Genomic DNA, 21,004 nt, shown 5'->3' on the forward strand with positions numbered 1-21,004 from the left:
AGCGTAGCACCGCCCTTCGGCGTTGCGCTGGCCGCTACACTGCTGCTTGAAACCGCTTCCGCCCTGCAGCACTGACGACTCTTACTCGGATGATGTGGTTTGTTGGCTCAATTACGCTAAGTCAGCCGTATTCTCAGTTCATAAACATTGCAAAACACCACGCCGCCGGGCAGTGTTCACAAGCACAGCGCTGCACCAACGCCGTGCGCACAGCCCAAGATGGCGCCGGGGAAAAATAAAAATTGTTTTTTTTTTGAGGAAAGGAAATGGCGCAGTAAGTGTCTCACATATCTCGGTGGACACCCGGACCGCGCCGTAATGGAAGGGATAAAGGAGGGAGCGAAAGAAGACCGTCACCACTGCCACGATTTTAGTTTCCATACCTATAGTCGCCACAATCTACCCATAGTCACCATCGTCTACCCATAGTCACCACCATCGATACCTGTAGTCACCACCAGACAACCCTGAAGCCCGCACCGGCGCTTCCCGGTGCACGTGGGAAGGGGCACAATGGCGAAAGGTTAGGTTAGAGCAGGCTGAAGGCGCCACTGGGTTTGCTGTGGCCGGAGCTGGCTGGTGGTGACTATAGGTATCGATGACGGTCACTATGGTATGGTAGTGACTATGGATAGATGGTGGTTACTATAAGTATCAAAACTAAAACCTACTAAAATCGTGGCAGAGGTGACGGTCGTGGTTGCGCTGGAAGTAGCGCATCTATATAGTGGTCGGTGAAGAAAGAGCGCGTGCGAGTGCCTCGCTGCAGTGACACAGCGGGCGCAAATGGGAAAGAGGCACTCGCAGTGAACCGGGCGAAGTGACGGAGGTGGCAGCTGAGCCGGGACGGACCGGAGTGGGCACTGCTCGCACAGGAGACGGACAATTGGGGATGAATGGAAGATGACTATGTTGGCCACAAGTATGATGATGATGATGACACTCTCGTGGATGCAAAAGAATCTCCAAGGCTTCTCGCCCCACCCCGGTTCGAATAAGTGCACGTATATAGCGATAGCTGTAAGCGGTTTAAACGTGCTTTCAGTCGACCGCAGATAGCACGCTCTGTAGAGCGCGCATACTCTGTCAGCCCATATATGGTTCTTATACACCCGGGACCTCCTTAAGGACAGCATCCTGTTAAAGTTATCCGGCCACGGATTACAGCCGCGACGCGAGTGATCCCTGAGAAAGCCCCCCATTACAGCTGACGCAGTCATCCGACAGGTATATCTGATAACACGAAACGGAAACGCCGCTCCGGACTCTAAACCCCTGTCCCCGTGAAACTGAGGAGGAACGTCTAAGTAGAGCGTATACGTTGCACCACGTGACACAACCACGTCACTACAAACACGCCTTCATTCGTAGCGCCATTCGCCAGCCCTGCGTGTTTTAGTATTATGAGACTACCCGTGTCACACGGCATTCCCTAAAGGTCTTTCCAGCAAAGGCGCCTCTTTTCACCAAGCGACCGAAAGCTCAAGGGAGCGGCGACTCAGCTACACGGTGCAGCTCAAAGGTGGAACAGTCGTTGAGGCTCAGCAACCGCTGCTGTGCTTGGGGCTGCTGAAGCTTGTGTTTTAAAATTGAAGTGGCGCAATCTATTCATTCGTTGAGCTCAGACAATTTTTTTTATTCTAATTGCTTCTTTAACATTAAGAACAGCTACTCTCACCAGCAGCAGCAGGTTTTGTGCATTGCCTTTGGCCGCCACGGGCACTCGGTGTTGCTGCAACACTTTTACTGTCTTGAAGTATGGGCGTAAGATATACACACCCGTACAAAAAGCAAAGCCAGACACAACTTTCGAATTTTTTAAAGACGTGTTTTCAAACATTGTTGGCTGCATCTATCTTTTTTTTTTTTCACTGCTTTCACTTTTTGACGCTGGGCGGCACTGCGATTGCAGGTTCTCGAAGGCCGCGCCTATGGGCTCCAAAGGTCTCGGACGGACGCCTTCGCCTGCAAGGCCCTTAGCGGCAAAGGCGCAACATTTGTGCCGTGTAGCTGCGCTCCTTGCGCATTCGGATACAATTAAGGTCCTGATTCTCAAAGGCCTTTGCGGTTCCCGCGTGACAGGGACATAAAGTGGCTGAAATTCGCAGCACCTCTGGTGGCCGCGCCGGTAAATCTTTCTGGCTGCTCGTAATTCGGTTCGTCGCCCCAGACCCGGAGGAGCGCAGGTGCAAAAACGAGTCGAGTCTGCACGGCTCGTCACCTCGTGCCACCGTCGCTGTTTTTGCGCTTTTCCTCCTGGAGAACCAGGGCGGGGGTGGCCACGAAGGGGACAGCCTCCGCCGCAGAGAAGCCCAGCTCACAACACACACACACACACACAATGGGGCACAGAGGAGGCTTCAGCAGCGGCGGCCCTTGACAGGCGTTTGTCGTCGACGCGGAAGCGTCAGCGCCGATTGACGCCTCTCGCCACCTACCACACCCCACCTCTTCCCTCGTTTTTATTTTTTTTGTTCCGTCGGTCGTCCATATAATGACTAAAAAAAAACGCCCCCACCCCCCTTCGTGAGTCTCCACTCAATGCACACACACGCGTCCGGGCGCGCGCCAGGCCGGTGCCAAAAACAAAGCCGCCCGCGCCTCCTTAGGCGTTCACGCCCTCGCGCTGCCGCGCCTGCCAAAACTTTATTACTACTCTTACGCTTTTGTTGGCCAACCAAATAAGGCGACCCCGGCGGGGCGGCGGTCACGGCTTTCGGAATATGCCCCCGGCGGGAAGCGCATCCCAGCTCGTGCCGATCCGAAGCGACCCAGTATTGCGAAATTCGGATTTAGCGAACCGCGCCCAAATGGTGCTGTCCTTGGCTCCGTTTGGCGAGCACACGCCACGAGAATCCGCTCACGGCTTTGAGCATTACTGCAGGTGACTTAGGAGTCCAGGGAGGCACGGGCGGAAGTTTTACACGCGATGGCTAAACAGGGGGACAGGTTAAGCCATTCATGACGTTTTATGGACGCATGGAACAGCGATTCGAAAAGTACTGCGCTAGTTGATTTCGCCATTCCATCCCTGCATTCTGCCACTGCAAGCTTCTGAATAGGCACGACTCGATTCATAAACCTGAGAACAGACATGCGCGCCATCTCCTCGAAGCCTTGGGCCAAGGTGCAGGTATACACACAAAAGTGCCTGAACACGGAGCAGGCTGCAATAGTCCGCCAGCTAACAAGTTCCTTCCCCACACCACTCCTATTCCGCCACATCAAGACCTTTCCGCCGAGGGCTCCAGGACGCCGCCACATTGGGCTGTTGTGCGCACTTGGTGCTAGAGCGGTGGAAGCGGCAGCGGAACCGGTTTGCAACAGCCCAGAGAGAAGGCTTTTCAGCATCCTCCTCGCTCGGTGGAAAGGTCTATACCGGCCAGAATGAATGTCTCTTCCTGTGGGGGACTCTACACACAACACATGCATGATCGGGTCAAGCGCGAACGTAACCAAAGCCATCCATCAGCCAAACCCGCAGGCATGCCTCGTGGGAAGAATGGCTGACTGACTCCGCGCCCGAGGACCAGAAGACATTTCCAGGATTAAGGGCGTTCGCGTCTGGAGTGCGCCCAACAACTACTATGAGCACCGCTGGTGGGCGCAGCGCATCCATGACACGCTGGGAGCACGAAGCGACGTAGGCGCAGGAATGCATGTGTTTGTATCAAGAAGAAACATTCTGTTCCTGTACCATTTTCACTCCGACTCCTCCTGCCCGAATCGCCCCTTCACCTTCACCAACGTCTCCTTTTCGATCGGCCCACAGCCATCTAGGATGCAAGCGAGGAACGAAAATACAGCGGCGCCACAGAGAGACGACACTTAAAGGGACACTGAGGAGAAATTGAAGTTGGCTTGTATCGATAGAATAGCAGTTCCTGATCGCAAAAACGCCACTCCTACTGAAAACAAAGCTCTTGTAATGTAGAAAATAGCAAGAACCAAAATACAGGTGTCGCCGCCACAGGCCAATCTCGCAAGTACAAGCGTGATGACTTCCTAGGACAAGAGGCGCCACCTTGGAGGAATTTTCCTTACTTCATCGAAGCACGAATCTCTGAGGCTGGCAAAGGAAGGTTGCGCACCACACCGCTAGCCGTCAGAAATCACGGAGTCTGCGTTTACGTCACGTATCACGTCACTCCGTTTTGAGACGTCATAAGAGTTGCCGTGGCGTCATAAGAGTTCCCTGAGTTTGAATCAGAGCGGCGGGAAAAACTTTTTCATCTTCGAATCCAAATTTCTTTGAAATAAATGCATCTTTCGCGCCCGGACAAGCGGCAACAAAGCCATGAAATGCCGAACTATCAGATTTTGCTAACAAAAAAAAAATGATAGAGTTCTCAGTGTCCTTTGAACTAATTGACTTGCCACGAAATCTTATTTTCCTCCCATAGTTTCATGTCCAGCAATTTCGAACAAAATTTTCAAAAAATGAGAAAATGCAAGATAATTTTACGGTTAATATTGAAGGTTTTGTTGCATATTGGAAGAATTTCTAATATGCAGCAAAACATTTTTTTTAAAGTGCGTCCAGCGATCGCATCGAACAGTTAAGACTGCCATAGAAAACCAACGGGGAACTCTCTTGACGATAGCTAAAACGTTATTTGAAAAAAAAAAATTCAAGACTGCCGTCGGGTGATCTGCAGATATGTTGATTGTTCTAGTGGAATCGTATCGTACATTATATGAAAAAAAAAATGCGTTCATAAATGGTTTCCCGTTCAAAAATGCTTTTGCCCAGAATTGCTGGGTATATATATGCTCCCATTATGTCTTCTCTGTGTAGCGCATGCCCGAATGTTCTCACAGAGTGTTTCAATGCTATCTCCGACCGCGGCGGCTGCATTTTTATGGAGGCGAAACGCTAAGGCGCCCATGCGCTGTGTAATGTCAGTGCACGTTAAAGATCCCCAGGTGAGCGAAATTATTCCGGAGCCCTCCACTACGGCACCTTTCTTCCTTTCTTCTTTCACTCCCTCCTTTATCTTTCCCTAACGGCGCAGTTCAGGTATCCGCCGATATATGAGACAGATACTCGCCATTTCACCAATTCATTATTATATTATAATGCTATCTCCGTGTTCTGCCTAGTGCTTTATACCAGAGTTATTTTAGAGTGTTTTGATTTCAATGTTGATTAAATGTTAATACTATTCTGTATAAGCTCGCGCTTTTGAATTTGTCTCTTTGCATTCTGTGTACTTTGACCCGAACTAGCCTTTGACAATGGGTCCAAAGAGTGTTGGCGTATATTGCATATCAGAAATGTTAAATAAATTGAAATTGAATTGAACTGAATTGAAAGATCGCCATGAAGCCGGGGGGCCTGCGCGGCCGGTGGTCCAATCAGAGATCGACGATACGCTCCCTGCTCCGAGTGATGCGACACACGTGGCATCCACAGATGGCCGCAGCATCGATCGAGCATTAAAAACGGAAATTCCCCCCCCCCCCCCCTCCCCAACCCAGGCACACACAAAAAATTTTCCCGTTCATTCCATTTTTTTCCGGGTTAGTGGCCTTTTGCGACAGGAAAGAGACATCTACGTTGAATTTATTTTATTTACTGCATCCTGTGGACGCACACATAGTCACCCGTGGGTAAGGCTATATATGCCACGTACGTCGATTAACGGCTCGACGACAGAGTCGAGGCAGAGCAAAGGTGGACAAAAAAGAATAATAAAATAAGCAGGGCCGTGTGCTCGGGGAATACTAGCTCGCATGCGCATGTGCTGATCCCGCTTGCCACGCAACTGCGGCGCTTCTTTAGTTTATATTTAGTTTTATCTCTGTGCAGTAAATTGCCCGATGACGATGACCCACTTTTGTCCAAGCGCTCACGCTGCGCAAGTGCATGCCGGGAACAGCCTGCCTGCTTTGAAGCCATGCTCATACACGATCACGCCAGACACACCGAGCTCTGTGTGTGTATATATCTATATGCGCTTTCACACTGTGTTCTATACGAGTTTCGTTATCGCATCTCTTTCTGAAAACGAAATCACATGACACGCGTGACATATATTTTCCCCGGACCTGAGCAAAACTGCACAGTACGTCAGCGTATATCAAAACTTATCCTCCAGGTCTGGTCGACCTCCTGAATGCAGGCAGGGGAATTTTAAGCACGCAGGTTAAGCAGATTTCCTCGACGATTACTCGTCGTTCTGTATACAACAGGTTTCTATGCATTCGCTTTTGTATTATGCTTACGCTTCAAAAATTTATACCACCACAGATATTACTCGCATGCGTGCGATTTTATGCCGTATATATATGCCCACAAACATTGCATATGCTTATATACAACCACGAATTTACACTGCATATGCTCTCAGCTTCATGTAAAAAAAAATAGATTCATCGTGCGATGTGAAGCGATAAATATTTGTCAGCAGCATTGGTTGTACATTTCACTCTTATGTTCATTGGCTTCCCATAGCATCTTTTAACTTGAAGTGCGGAGGTGGGTTAAGGCTCGTAGTTGGGAGCTGTATTTTTTTCCGGTGAGTGCCCGGTACGCCTCCAGTGCACCTCTACCCAGAATTCGCGGATGAATTCATGGTGCACCTCTACCTCCACGTTCGTCCTCTGTAACCTCTAAGGATACAGACCACGAATTGATCATATATCCTGAATTCATGGACAAATTCATGGTGCACCTCTACCTCTAAGTTCGTCCTCTGTAACCTCTAAGGATACAGACCACGAATTGAACATATACCCTGAATTCATCAACAAATTCATGGTGCACCTCTACTTCTAAGTTCGTCCTCTGTAACCTCTAAGGATACAGACCACGAATTGAACATATACTCTGAATTCATGGACAAATTCATGGTGCAACTTTACCTCTGAGTTCATCCTCTGTAACCTCTAAGGATACAGACCACGAATTGAACATATACCCTGAATTCATCGACAAATTCATAGTGCACCTCTACCTCTAAGTTCGTCCTCTGTAACCTCTAAGGATGCAGACCACGAATTGAACATATACTCTGAATTCATGGACAAATTCATGGTGCAACTCTACCTCTAAGTTCTGTAACCTCCAAGGATACAGACCACGAATTGAACATATACCCTGAATTCATGGACAAATTCATGGTGCACCTCTACATCTAAATTCGTCTTTAACCTCTAACGCTACAGATCATGAATTTTTCGTCGAGATAAGACTATATATACTGCTAACGCAGCAAAAAAAATGCACCAATCAAACAACGGTGAATGTTTATAAATACAAAAAAAACGCTCATGGGCTGTGCGATAACAGTGCACGATGAAGATCGCCATGCGGACCAAATTATTCCACGGCCCTCAACTACGGCGCCTCTTTCTGTTCCCGCCACCTTCTTTCACTCCCTCATTCATACCTTCGGCGTGGTTGAGGTGTCCACAGAATGAGACAGTTACTGCGCCCTTTCCTCCTTTCCCCAAAATAATAACATTAATAGCTATTATCATTACTATTCGGTGAACTGGCCTACCTAGCCCGACCACTTTCCTACACAGACCCAACCTGAACGCGGCCTGCGGTACACAAGACGACCCACCGCGGCGGCTCAGCGGCTTTGGCGTTCTGCCTGCCGATTTCAAGGTCGCGGGACCAAATCCCCGCCGCGGCGGCCACATTCCGACGGAGGCGAAACGCAAAAACACCCGTGTGTACTGTGCGATGTAGGCGCAGTTTAGAGGACCCCAGGTGGTCTAAATTAATCCGGAGCCCTCCGCTATAGGGCGTCCCTCATAGCCCATGCATCGCTTCGAGACGTAACAAACCCCGCATTCCAATACCACAAGACTTGGAAAGTTATGTGCCTTTCGTGAAAAGAAAATCACCGTCATTTAAAGAGCCCCGCCGCGGTGGCTCAGTGGTTAGGGCGCTCGACTACTGATCCGGAGTTCCCGGGTTCGAACCCGACCGCGGCGGCTGCGGTTTTATGGAGGAAAAACGCCAAGGCGCCCGTGTGCTGTGCGATGTCAGTGCACGTTAAAGATCCCCAGGTGGTCGAAATTATTCCGGAGCCCTCCACTACGGCACCCCTTTCTTCTTTCACTCCCTCCCTTACGGCGCGGTTCAGGTGTCCAACGATATATGAGACAGATACTGCGCAATTTCCTTTCCCCCAAAAAACCAATAATAATTATTATTATTATCATTTAAAGAAAACCTGCGCGGTCAGAGCAACCAAACCCGGGACCTACGCGATCCCGGCACAGATGGCAGCGGTGCTTGGTCTTTTCGATGCAGCCGCGGAGAACACGTAATCAAGCTGCAACCTCCGCTTCAAAAGAATCTGCATATCTAGCCACTTTAATGTGGTGTACCTGATAACCTTATGCAGCCGGTTGTACCGTATACGTTTCGATCTATGCGTATTGGGTAAGCGATGCTAAAGGGTATTCTGACGCTGAGTCAGGATTTTTATATTTTTTTAGACGAGCTTTCTTTTACGCTTGCACTTCATTCATTCATTTTTTTTTTTCCTGCGCGGGTGCGGCCGCTCGTTCGGGCGGCAGGAGTCCATAGTTTCTCTGACCGGAAAATACCGTACTTCGATAGCGCACAACGCCAGGTGGCCGAGCAGAATCGCGTCCAAAGTACAACAGGGATGGGGGGGGGGGGGGGGGGGGGGGGGGGCAAACCGCTTTACTACTTTCCCGTCTAAATTCCTTTCCCCCTTCTCTCATCAATCACCACAATATCCGCCAGCGCTGCACCGTACAGATGTACGTTAACCGGGGAGACTCATACGCGTCCGCATGACGATGCATGTGCGTGTATATAACAGTACTCCTTCCGCGGCAGCATACGCACGAACAACCAGATCGGCGAGTACTTTCGCCGGCGGGGCGCTGCGGTCACGCGAAGGAAGTTATGCAATCAGATGAAACCGAGAACACCCCCCCCCCCCCCCCCCCCCAGAAAAAAAAAAGGCGAAGACGGGCTGCCCAGACGGGAAGGAAAAGATACTGCGTTCCGGTAACGTGCCGCCCGTCCCGCCTCGTACAGTTATAACAAACATCCCGTCAGCTAAGCAACCCGTCGCCGCCGGCCGGTGGACCAAGGTCCAGGAAAGAGAGAAGGAGATGGGAGGGAGGATGAGAAGCTATATCGGTGTACACAGGTAGGCGGTAGGTAAGCGAGCACGTTACGTCGTTCTACGCCCCTTTCCACCGCGAGGAAGAAGGCGCGTGATGCGCGGCCGGCTCAGTACCCTTCGCGGACCCGCGATCATGCCTGGCGTGAGCGTACGTGACCGAACGAACACTGCCGCTTGTCCGATGCGCAGCCGACCGCGCGTTAGGCGAAAAGTAAAATGCTCTTCTTAAAAAAAAAAACCCGACACCGAAGAAGCCTCACGGGCACCATCTGGCGGAAAGCGCGCGTACTTCGCAGAACTCCGGCGTGTCAGTAAACTGGACGCTGCGCGTTCGCTCATGAATAGGTACACACTCAGCCAAAACCAAAAACAGGAACAAGTTCACCCCAGGAACAGGTACAAATACATCCCACAAATAGGCACAAGTACACCCCACAAACAGGCACAATTTCACCCCACGAGCAGACACAAGTACACCCCAAAAGAGGCACAACTTCACCCCAGTAACAGGCACAAGTACGCCCCACGAACAGGCGCAACTCCACCCCACGAAAAGGCACAAGATCACTCACGAACAGACTGGTGCGAAGACCTTCCCGCCCTCTGTCCCGCCTGCCAGATTATCAGCGCCACGTGACAACACTGCCACCAGGCAGGTTACCTCCTCCACTACAGGACACACACTTCCCCGACTGATCTCCAACCAGCCCTGTCCAGCGCACATCGCTTGTTCCAACGCACGCTTCACACTCATCTCCCCACTCGACGCCGCGTCGCCCTGGGCCACGTTTCCTTACCCTTGGCACAAAGCAAGGACTATGTGTCCTTATGCCATGAGTATCCTGCCACAGTCGTTTTCTCCCTCTTTAAATACAATATACACAGTTGTATATCGGGATACCACCATTTAATCCACCCTGCTCTTTCTGGCTTTTGACGTCACACGTGTCACTTTCCTTACAACTACGTGCACGTAAGCCACGATGAAAGGTATTTATGCCACGGGGGTTTGCTTTTAGGTGACTGATAGATGTGAACGTTTCACTACATAAAAGGACTGGGCCATGCGGCTCTGGGCACCTCTGCCTGTGTCACAACACTTTCCGAGCTTCCCTGCACGACTCAAAAGAAAAACTTGTGGGCTGAAGACTTTTGACTCATATCTTCGTATCGCAAGTAGGGTGCTTTTTTTTATGGCAACTATAGCGAAAGCAGAACGTATTACTTCTCGAAACAACGATGGTGGCACGTCCTCCGCAATTTTTCAGACAGAGAGATTTGGCCACCAGTTAGAAAAGCACTTTTTCTTTTCTCAATTTCTGGAGCCATGCGTATCTCCGAAGCAGAAGGTGATTCCACGATTTTCGGATGTTTATTGGATAAATCCTGGAATTTGAATGCTAAAATTTTCAATTACTGCGACGCTTTGTACGAAATTTCGTGTTGAAAAACTCACGAATTGGCTTTCTTGAGGTCTGCTTATACTACTTTGGTGACAAAATATTCGTTTTGAGTAGAAATTACGGCCAGAGCCTGAAAGGGTTAACCGGCACTCCGCTTCTTCGCAGCAGGAGGCTAGTTTTTTTGGCCCGACCACGTGCGGAGACACCACCCGCTCATCGCCGTCTCTCGTCAGCGCAGGCAGAGACAGGAGGAGGAGGAGGAGGAGGAGGAGGAGGGAGGGATGCCGCACTCACGTAGCTGTCCCCCTCGGCGTTGTTGCAGCTGTGGCGGCGTCCCGCCGAGGCGGCCGCGGCAGCCACGTCCTCCGCCCTGGAACGGCGCTCGGCGCACAGCTGCAGCTCGGTGGCGTGGCAGCGGTCCTCGAGCTCCGCGTTGGACGACCGCAGCCGCTCCACCTGGAGAATAAAAAAGGTACCAATTAGATCAGAACCGCGACGCACGCAAAGCGTCTCCGTAAAGTGGAGCTCTCCGCAAGATGGGAGTACGAGTCACGCGGAGTTGAGGACACGATGATAGAACAGCACGTTGACACGGGACACGAGGCGCGCAACACAGGGCAAAAAATGTGCGCCTCTTGTGCACTGTAGTCCAAATGGGCTGCTGTGCTCTCTTGTCCGCCCCGACCTCCAACGCAGGTTTATGAAGTGTGTCTATACTATTACCTGTACTTAGGCTTAAATTCTTCCGTAACATTATTTATTGCAAAACCGGTACTGATCGTGACCAATATCTGTTTCTATCAGACTACAATTAAGCAAGAAGAGACCACACTTTCAAGGTAAATAAGATACAGGATAAATTTATTAAAAATGTCCTTTCCCCGGAAAACAATAAATGAGTGGTATAAGCAGCCCCAAGAAATCGTGTCCGGAATGGAGAACGAATATTTTGCCTGACTGCTGTAATAGTCAATGTTTTGTTTGTTGGTTTCAAATTATACTGCATTGTATTTTCTGCATTGCGTTATTTTTACCCTCAACTTTGTTGCGCACATTATGTAATTACCCCCCCCCCCCTCCACTGCAATGCCAAACAAAAATAGCGCTGTTGGTAAAGTGATAAATAAAATAAATTCACTCATTTCTACAGCACCCTTAGGGACATTATTGTAAGTTGTATGGTGGGGGGAGGGGGGGGGGGGGCAAGAACCAGTATGAGAGCAGCGGTAGCATCTCAGAGTCGTTTTGCATCAACAAGAAGATTAAATAACTGTTTATCTACGGCAACAGCCGCACTATCGCCACCGTGGCGTTAACCTACAGACACGTGGCATAGGGTCCGCGAGCAATGAATTCAGGGGAACTATACGCTTCATACCTCAATTACTATCAGACATAATGCATTTGTTACGTGGCAGAAAAGGGAACATGAAATATTTGGCTATTAAATAACATTTGTGAACGCATAATTTTCGTTGCAACCCCCCCCCCCCCCCCCCCAAACGCCCTCCGGAGTAGGGTGATGATAGTCGCGAGAACTAAGGTGTCATGCAGTACGATAGGAAACGGTAAATACGTCCTCCTGCCTGCTTTTGACCGCCGCGAAACCAATTCATTCGAATTCACACAGAATTGCATCAATTCATTCTTGAATCTAACATCTCAGACTGGTTATGGAGCTCGGCTGCTGACCCGAGAGACGCGGGTTCGACCCCGGCTGCGGAGGTCTAATTTCGATGGAGGCGAAATGCTAGAGGCCCGTGTAATGCGCGATGTCAGTGCACGTTAAAGAACCCCAGGTGGTCGAAACTTCCGGAGCCCTTCACTATACCGCGTCCGTCATAGCCTGAGTCGCTTCGGGACGTTAAACCCCCTAAATCAAATCAAATAAATCTGGGAGAGGCCTTTTTTTGCAGTAGACATAGATGGGGTTATCATCATTATGAGCCATGAACTGGCACGCAAGTCCCAAATGAGCGCCCCACTCTGCTTGGGTAATTAGCAGGCCCCACTGACCGGGCTGAACAACGTTCGCAGCCAACGCATCCGTACGCTGCCCTCAGCAGACAAGGTTCTCACCCGGCAGCACCCAACCTTCCATAGTTTCAGAATGCGCTGACGACACGTGCGTAAGGAAAGCGGACGAATACTCGGTGAAGGATCGTTCCCCACGTATAGCGTTCCCTTTCCGGGGCGTGGCCGGTGCTCTTAGGACGTGCTGTGTATCCTCTTTCTGCAAGCTCGGAAAAAGTCCGCTTCGAAGATCCCCGTTATCGCGCCACCCACGACGGCGCTGCACCGTGAGTTCCGCGTAGCTGCATCCGACGAGATAACGGCCCGATGAGTGGCGGATATACACTCCGTACAACCTTTCAACGGAGCGCTGACAAGATGTGCAGCACGCGGCGCTTAGTATTTTGTGCGTAATCATCCCGCAGCTTACGTGGCAGAGTGGCCAATGATCGACAAGCCCTGCCCAATCCCGTTTCAATACCTTCCGTCCGTCCGTGCGTGCGTGCGTGCGTGCGTGTGTGCGTGTGCGTGTGTGTGTGTGTGTGTGTGTGTGTGTGTGTGTGTGTGTGTGTGTGTGTGTGTGTGTGTGTGTGTGTGTGTGTGTGTGTGTGTGTGCTTTGAACATATTTCGAAGAATTCACGACAAAACCGCGCGACCAATGCTAACAACAGCCATACAAGAACCTGCGGCAGGCGGGCGCCACCTTGCTGCACGAGAATGGTTTGAACGGTTTTATTGAAAAAAAAAGAAGCGCTGGTAAGAGGTACATTAATTAATTATCACAGAAGAAGGTCCCAAAGCGTAAACTGTCAGGGGCACTTCCTGTTATTAATTGCATATATGAATAGAGATAAGCATACGGCAGATAGCAACTACATAGCGGAAAACCGGTGCAGTACAAATTAATATTAGCAACAAACAGTTTAAGCATGCTAAATTTTAAAAACACATTTTACAAACACAAAAAGAGAACATAGTACAAGCACTCAGCCAATAGAAGTCGTACACAATAATAACAGGTTTCATTGGCGTGGTAATTGAAGGCAATTAAACAGTACACAGCTTTTCAAGTTTTTATGGAATTGTGCTTCGGTGCGGAATGATTTGATGATTGCGGGTAGCGAGTTCCTGCAGACAGTGATTGCTGAAAATAAAGCTGACTGTTTGCCGCAATTAGTTTCGACTTTCGGAAGCGAGATATTATGTTGTTCTGCGAATCTAGTATTATTGACGTTAGACAAACAAGAAGCTGTAAAGATAGGGATAGCAGTGCTCTTGTGACGGGCGCGATACATCAATAACCTAGTTCCAGTTGGAGTGAACAAAGGAGAGGCAAGGTATTGAGCCTGCGGTAAATGGGAGCACTGGATGCGGTGTATGAGCTGAATGTCATTATTCTAACAGACTGGTTTTGAAGATGACATAAAGAAGAAAGATGGCTATAACACGTGTTACGCCACGATGATAAACAGTAATTGAGGTGGCTACGAATGAATAATAAAGTGAGCAAGGAATATGTAGTTGGAAATAATAACGCGTTCTAATCAGGGAGAACAAAGTAAATATCATCATCATCATCAGCCTCGTTACGCCCGCTGCGATACAAAACTACTGATCTCAAATTATAGCCGCGTCCTGGACGAGTCCCGGTCCCGTCATCCAAACTCGTCTCCCCACCCGACTCACGCTTCGCCACCCTTTTTATCCTCGAATCCACTCTGTTACCCGTTGTGCCCAATCACGTGTCCCGCATAATCAGATATTCGCCTTGATTTCCACCAGGATAACCTTAACTCGGACATATGTATTCAAATTCGCGTTGCTCGTATTCAAATAGAATATAATATTCTTCTTTAGCGTCGCCGCTACTTCTATAGGTACGCAGCCAATAGGCGTGGAGGATGGCAAGCGGCCATTACCCCTCACGATGTAGTGCCCGCTTACGGTACAAACCCACAGAGAAGAATCGTTGTGTTACATCAGCCCGCGAGTGTGATAAGAGGGCGCGAAATTCCAGACAATCCATGGAACAGGAAGCCTTCCACGCGGTCAAGAAAGAAAGAAAGAAAGAAAGAAAGAAAGAAAGAAAGAAAGAAAGAAAGAAAGAAAGAAAGAAAGAAAATGAAACGAACATTTTGAATTAAGAAACGAGAACACAAACCCGGAAAAAAAACACCCCTTTCGTATCTCGACAAAGCATTCGTGCGTGCGATATGGTACGCTGCGTCTTGTGTAAGTGCACCAAGCAACGATATCCATAGTTGCATCATCTAGCACATCATTCAAGAGGAAGAAATGTGCTTGGGCAGGGCATGTACTGCGAAGGCAAGATCACCGCTGGTCCCTAAGGGTAACGGAGTGGATTCCAAGAGAAGGCAAGCGTAGCAGGGGCTGCTGAAAGTTAGGTGGGCGGACGAGATTAAGAAGTTTGCAGGCATAGGGTGGATGCAGCTGGCACAGGACAGGGTCAATTGGAGAGACATGGGAGAGGCCTTTGCCCTGTAGTGGGCGTAATCAGGCTGATGATGATGATCAAACCATGTACGTCATGTACTACAGTGTCGACTTCCTCTATATCGCGCCTCCCACACAGTTATTTGCGTCCGGACAAAGTAGCATTGCATAAAACAGTTTGTTGTATCTTCAGTCGTCCGATATAATCCCACACCACTTTATGGCAACTATGTATACAGTACACGATTGTGCCTATTGTGTGTTCCGTACGCCGCACGCTCTGTACACAGCGCACTCTGCTCCGTCTACTAAGAGTACAGATGCCCTCCATATATTATACGCTCCCTACACGTATACCGTTACAGGCGTGACACGAACACGCCGAGTTCGGGTGCAGAAACGATGTCGCACCAACAACAAAGACGGTCTCAACGCGTACAACTGAACACAAACATTCATTCGCGAAGCGATGAAACAAGAAAACACTACACGCGTTTACTATTCCATATGCAACAGAGATAACGGCGAAGGCAAAGCCCCCGGGCACACGCACGCACGCACGCACGTTCACGCACCACCCGCGGGTCGCCGTGAGCGAGCGGCGGGAGGTCGTAAGGTCACCGCGCAGGTAGGTACGTGACACGGCAGGAAAGGAAGCATCCCCCCCCCCCCCCCCCCTCAACTGCTGCCAAACTATCACGACGCAACAAGCAGTGCGGAGTCGGAGGCGTCCGCCACGCCAGCGGTTGCTGCGCACGCATGGCTTGTGGCGCGCGGAAGCCGGCCGCATTTGCATCGCAAGGTGTCGCGTCACCGTGCACGCACAAAGGCAGACACGCAAGTTGTGGCGCACACGCAGGCACAGGATAGCGGGCCGCTGGCGATGACGACGTGCAACGCCTGCCTGCCGCGCGTGCCTCCCCCGGCGGTGGCGGCTATAGCGACCATAACGGGAGGGCGCGTCCAATGGACCGAAGGCACGAACCTGTTGCCAGGCCTGCAGGGGCTATGATAGGGCCGGTTCGTGCCCTTACAAAATGATCTGTAGACAGTCTCTAGACTTCTTATAGACTCTATTGCCTTCCTATGTATATTTCTCTTTGGCTATTCAGAGTCTATAGACAAAAATCTGCTAAAAGCGTACGGCCATAAATCTATAGATTGTCTATCTACAGACTGTCGATAGGATTTGTATTGCCTTAGACTGTACTCTAATGCTTGTCTATAGAGAGCCTACAGACATTATAGACAGAGGTCTAAAGAAATTTTTTGCAAGGGTAGCAACCGAAAACGGAGTGAGCCAAGAATACGGAGGGTTGTTGTTGTTTGCCTATCAAAAGATGGCACCTACCCACACTGGGGGATCGGCCAAGAATCGGGTGGCAATTCACCTGAACGCAGTTAATAAAAAGGAAAAGCACGTGGGAGCGCAACACCGGTGAATTCTTCCTCGTGAACAGAAAAGGGATGAGAGTTTTGATTTCAAAATTATATGAATAATAATAAAGAGAGGGATTAAATAATAATGATTAAGTCAAAATGTAATGATTGATAGAAAAGAAACAGATCTGTGGCTGAACCCAAATGTGGTGGCGCCAAATGATAGCAAGAGCGGGCTGCTCAAACTAAGGCCAAGTTGCTGCAAGGGCTCCTCCAGTAACCTTTTTCTCAGAGAGTTGAATCGGCGACAATACAGCCAAAAATGTTCTATAGATTCAGGCTCACGGCAAAATGCACAAAGGGGAGAGAGCGCCAAACCCCACTTGTGTAAATAGAAATTTAGAGGGGGGATGCGGCAGCGCAGCCTCGTCAGTGATACTTCAAGCTGCCGAGAGCAACAAATTTTCCTGTTCCAATAATATTTAAGGTGCTCATAATCCGCCGATGTTAAACGTGTTGTGTCTTGCGTGCTTAAAAACGCACGTCGCCGAAATCTAGATGCTGTAATGTAGGCTGTAGCCGGCATGATTGGCAACACGGAGGGTAAAGGCTGCTGTACGATCGTTTTTTTTTTTTGTTCCGCATGCGCACGCGTCCTTGCGACCATGCGCACGGCCGCGTGAGGGCGCGTTGCGGATGAGGTGCTACACGATTAAGTTTGCTGCATGCGACCGAGCGGACGACTCCGGCGTTCTGATTGGCGCGCTCGTCAGTGCCGCCCGTGCGGCAGCACAGGCATCTGCCGTAGCAAAACACGAACATATCTTGCCGTACGAACACACAGACATGTTTACGAGACATGTTTAGCTGTGAGATTTTTCGTAGCGGGTAAAACCGCGATCGGTTGTGATAGCCATGGATCTCTGCGCGGACGATTCTGACGTCCGCGAACGAAGTCGCCACAAACTCTGCAACACCGCAGGCGAGGTTCTAAAACAGCGTCTCGGGAAACGATTAACGTTTGCGCTATTTCTACTTCAGAAAGTGAAAAAAAGGCATCACACCGCGATCGTGACACAACTCGTTCGACCGCTAGACTCCACTGAAGACCACCCATATATGCAACCGTTCTAACTACGAGCTAAGATTTTTTCCTCCTAATATTACATGCTAGCTACTATGCTAGCTAATATTACATGCTATATACATGCTAGCTGTTGTTATTAGCAACATCTTCTGCAAAGTAAAGCTTATTTCATTGCCAGTTTGCTTGTCAAACTGCCAAAGTTCCCTTTAGGCATACCTTATGTTAAAATGACTTAGTTGTTAACTTAACTGCTTGAAGATCTTTGCCTAGGCTATGCCTACTTTCCAGCTTCATACAGGGTGTGTATGTGAATTTAAACAGTCCTAGAAGGGCTGCATGTATTAAGCAAACAAATGTCTTGTTTTGTGGCCTCCGTTTTCAAAACAATACACCAAAATGATGATCCTCCTCAGGGCCTTATATGAAAACTCGAGTTAGTAATGTAAGCAAAACAGCAACCCTATGAATAAATTAATATTGAGTACAGGTTTGTGCCTTTCCATGCGTTTCACTGCCGTCAATGTAAGAAAATCACATTGACACACAAAATTCACAGCAGCTATAATCTGACTCCATTCATGATGGCAGAACTGTAAGTGAAATTTAGCTTTATTATAGAGGAGAAGGAGGCACCCTTTTGCTGGCCCAATAACATACCTGGCTGGCCATTTCAGATGAGGATAAGGATCAAATGACACACGCACATAAAAGTTACATGCGTAAACATACGCACCTAGCATTTTAACCACATCGCATAATGGAAGTCTCTGTGTTGCTTCGCTTGAAACAGGGTAGGATACAAGCACAAAGGAAATACTGACGCATATCACCTTGTAATGGAGACGGGTATGGCTGACAGTAAAAACTATTAATGCAGTCCTATTAACATTGGCAAATAGGCCATTCTCAAGCACGGAGACGGTTGTTCTGGAGGGTAGGAATGTTGATATTGATAGCGAGATGGCAGACCATATAGCAATCAATGAAGACTAGTGAAATGAAACAGTGAAAGAAGGTCATTACTGAATGCAAGAAAAAGGGAAGGGCCAAGTACAATACCTTTGGGGTTGCCCGAGATTCCAAAAAAAGAAAGGCAGGATGAGCTAGAGTTAGCATGGGCCAGCTGCTGTTAGGTGGCTAGAATCACTTAAATCCCGCTCAGACCAGTACGATGCAAGGCATTATTCTATAAAGGATTTTATCGCATGCTTTCTCAAAGAGACTAAGGTGCAAGTGTATGTCACAAAGAACGAAAAGTTGGCTATCACAGGAATGCTTTTCAAAAAGCGTGCAGATTTGGAAGGAACAATTTAATGGGCCACGACAATTCAGCAGCGTGAGAGTACATAGTGTTTTTCACGATTAGGAACCCATGCCAGTCATAGAAATGGTGCAATGATTTGGTGCTTGTGACATTATTAGAACAAAAAAATGTACCACATTCTGCTGTATGCAGCCATACCTCGTTAATATCCACCCTGTAATATGGTGGCCTGAATTATGGACAGTTTTTCAGGGGATGAAACTTTATCAAAGCATGCATGCCTTAACATGGAAACTTGCTGTTTAGACAGCTGACAGGGTTTAAATGCACAAAGCCCATTGGGACCTGCATATTTTTGTCGTATAATAAGGACTGCAATGTGAATGTCTGGACTGTGGTAAACAGATACTTATAACACAGCGCAAGGACCGTTAGAAGTGTTTGGCGACAAATACAGACTGACTCATATGGCTGTTGCACCCTGGAATTGCCCTCGTACCCCTTACAGCACAGCGTGCAGTTTTTGTTAAACCTTGAACTGCCAGGCATACCGACTCTCTGCTTGCACTTTCCGACTGACAAAGCACTTCTCTTTCTGCTGTCAAAATCATTGGCACTGAAAGGCTCGGCGACTCAATTCCTGGCGCACTTTCTTCACTGCACAAAATAATTAATTAAGCCACTCGCTGACAGTATAACCTTTTTGTTATAATCTCACTTGCAACACTAATTCCATGTTTTTTTTTAAAGAGAGCACAAGGCAAGAAGAAAAAAAAACTACTTGAGTTAAAGCATGTCAGGCACAAGAACTTAGCTCAGGTGCAAAGAAGGGAATCTGCAAATACAATCCAAGGAGTAAGGAAATGGGTTGAATTTAAATGTGATATCAGCCTCGAAAGGTCGATGGCTGCACCGGCACTGTAGGGCCCTCCTGTTAGGTCAAGTTAATCTGGTCTCAAGTTAAGTGGTCTACTTGAAAGAGTTTCTGATCCCGAATGTTAGGGGACGCGGAAAGTACTTTTTCGCGACCGATTACAATACGAATAGTCAACCTCTGCTACCGAATCTGATACGAAGAGTGCTGTTAAAAACCGCATCAAACGAATCGAACAGTGAAGCAACCGATTCGGATACGAATCGAGCATCTGTATGATATTATTCGCTATACTTGCGCGAATATTTGTACGAAAAGAATAACTATGCGAAACTGCAAAGCGGTAGCAGCAGCGGTATACAAGTCATGGAACTAAAGCTGTACCTATCAAATAACGCACCACCAATCTCCACTAGGGGACAACACGAGGTCAGTACATTAACTATGTGACTGTCATGTCACACGCATATGAAAACTGCCTTTTGCTACACATGACAACAACGAAAAATACTACTGCCAATCACAATATAGACGAGAGGGATGACAATTTGAGCAATGCCATCCGATAGTGGGCTTATGAAGGCAGGCTTGGCTAAAACTGGCTGAACCATGTCTCGCCGCTCGAATCTCGAAGGCTAAGTGCGTGAGTACTACAAGCACCGCCACACGAATGGACCCCCTCAAGGCGCTGAATTAACCCTCCTTCCCACACAAACGTGACCACCGCTTAACTTAAACGGCGTATACACTCGGATAATCCGACCGGGTGCTTTTGTGAGGACGTTTCTGCAGGTTAGTTGGTGCATTACTGGAATTGGTTTTCAGCGCAAGCGGCCAGCGCAGGAAGTAACGAAATTGACAGGACATAGCGATCTGTCCTGCGCTCATCCTGCGCTTTAAACCAATCACAGTGCTTTCGTCCGCGCGTCGATGTACGTAACGGACGGGATACCGACTGTGGTCACACTGCGTATCCTCGTGCACACATCTAGTACAGCGCGCGGAGGACATAACAGCGACAAAAAAAAAAAAAACTACAGGGTTCGAGGAGGGGGAAAGCGCCAAGTCTTCCCTCTGGTTCACCCGGTAGCAGCCAGCTCTCGCTCGCAGCGATACGCCGCGAGCTCGGGCGGCGGCGAGGACCGCCTTCAGCCGCATCGCCAGAAGTAGCGACGAGGACACAAGCGACGCGAGCAAAGACGCCGGCTGCCGCGAACAGCGCAACAACAACGCGCCGACTGCGGCAGGAGCTGCAGCACTACACAACGGGAGGGACACGACGGCGCGGCCACCGAAGCGCGACCAATGGACGCGGTGGGGAAACGGCCCCTTTTCACACATGGCCAGGCAGCCACAATGGGACGACGACGCCAAACAGGACGGCGGGGCGCGTGCATGCACCC

General features: G+C 49.1%; 1 protein-coding gene across 1 annotated transcript in view; it reads right to left on the reverse strand.

The window, feature by feature from the left end:
* The window catches only part of LOC144133238 (uncharacterized), a 72,332-nt gene that overhangs the window by 38,682 nt on the left and 12,646 nt on the right, over positions 1-21,004 (reverse strand). Inside the window, exon 3 of the mRNA XM_077666147.1 lies at positions 10,823-10,984. Within this exon, the coding sequence (XP_077522273.1) occupies positions 10,823-10,984 (162 nt within the window). The remainder of the gene's footprint in view (positions 1-10,822; positions 10,985-21,004) is intronic.

This window comes from Amblyomma americanum, chromosome 5 (genome assembly GCF_052857255.1).
Source record: "Amblyomma americanum isolate KBUSLIRL-KWMA chromosome 5, ASM5285725v1, whole genome shotgun sequence".
NCBI lineage: Eukaryota > Metazoa > Arthropoda > Arachnida > Ixodida > Ixodidae > Amblyomma > Amblyomma americanum.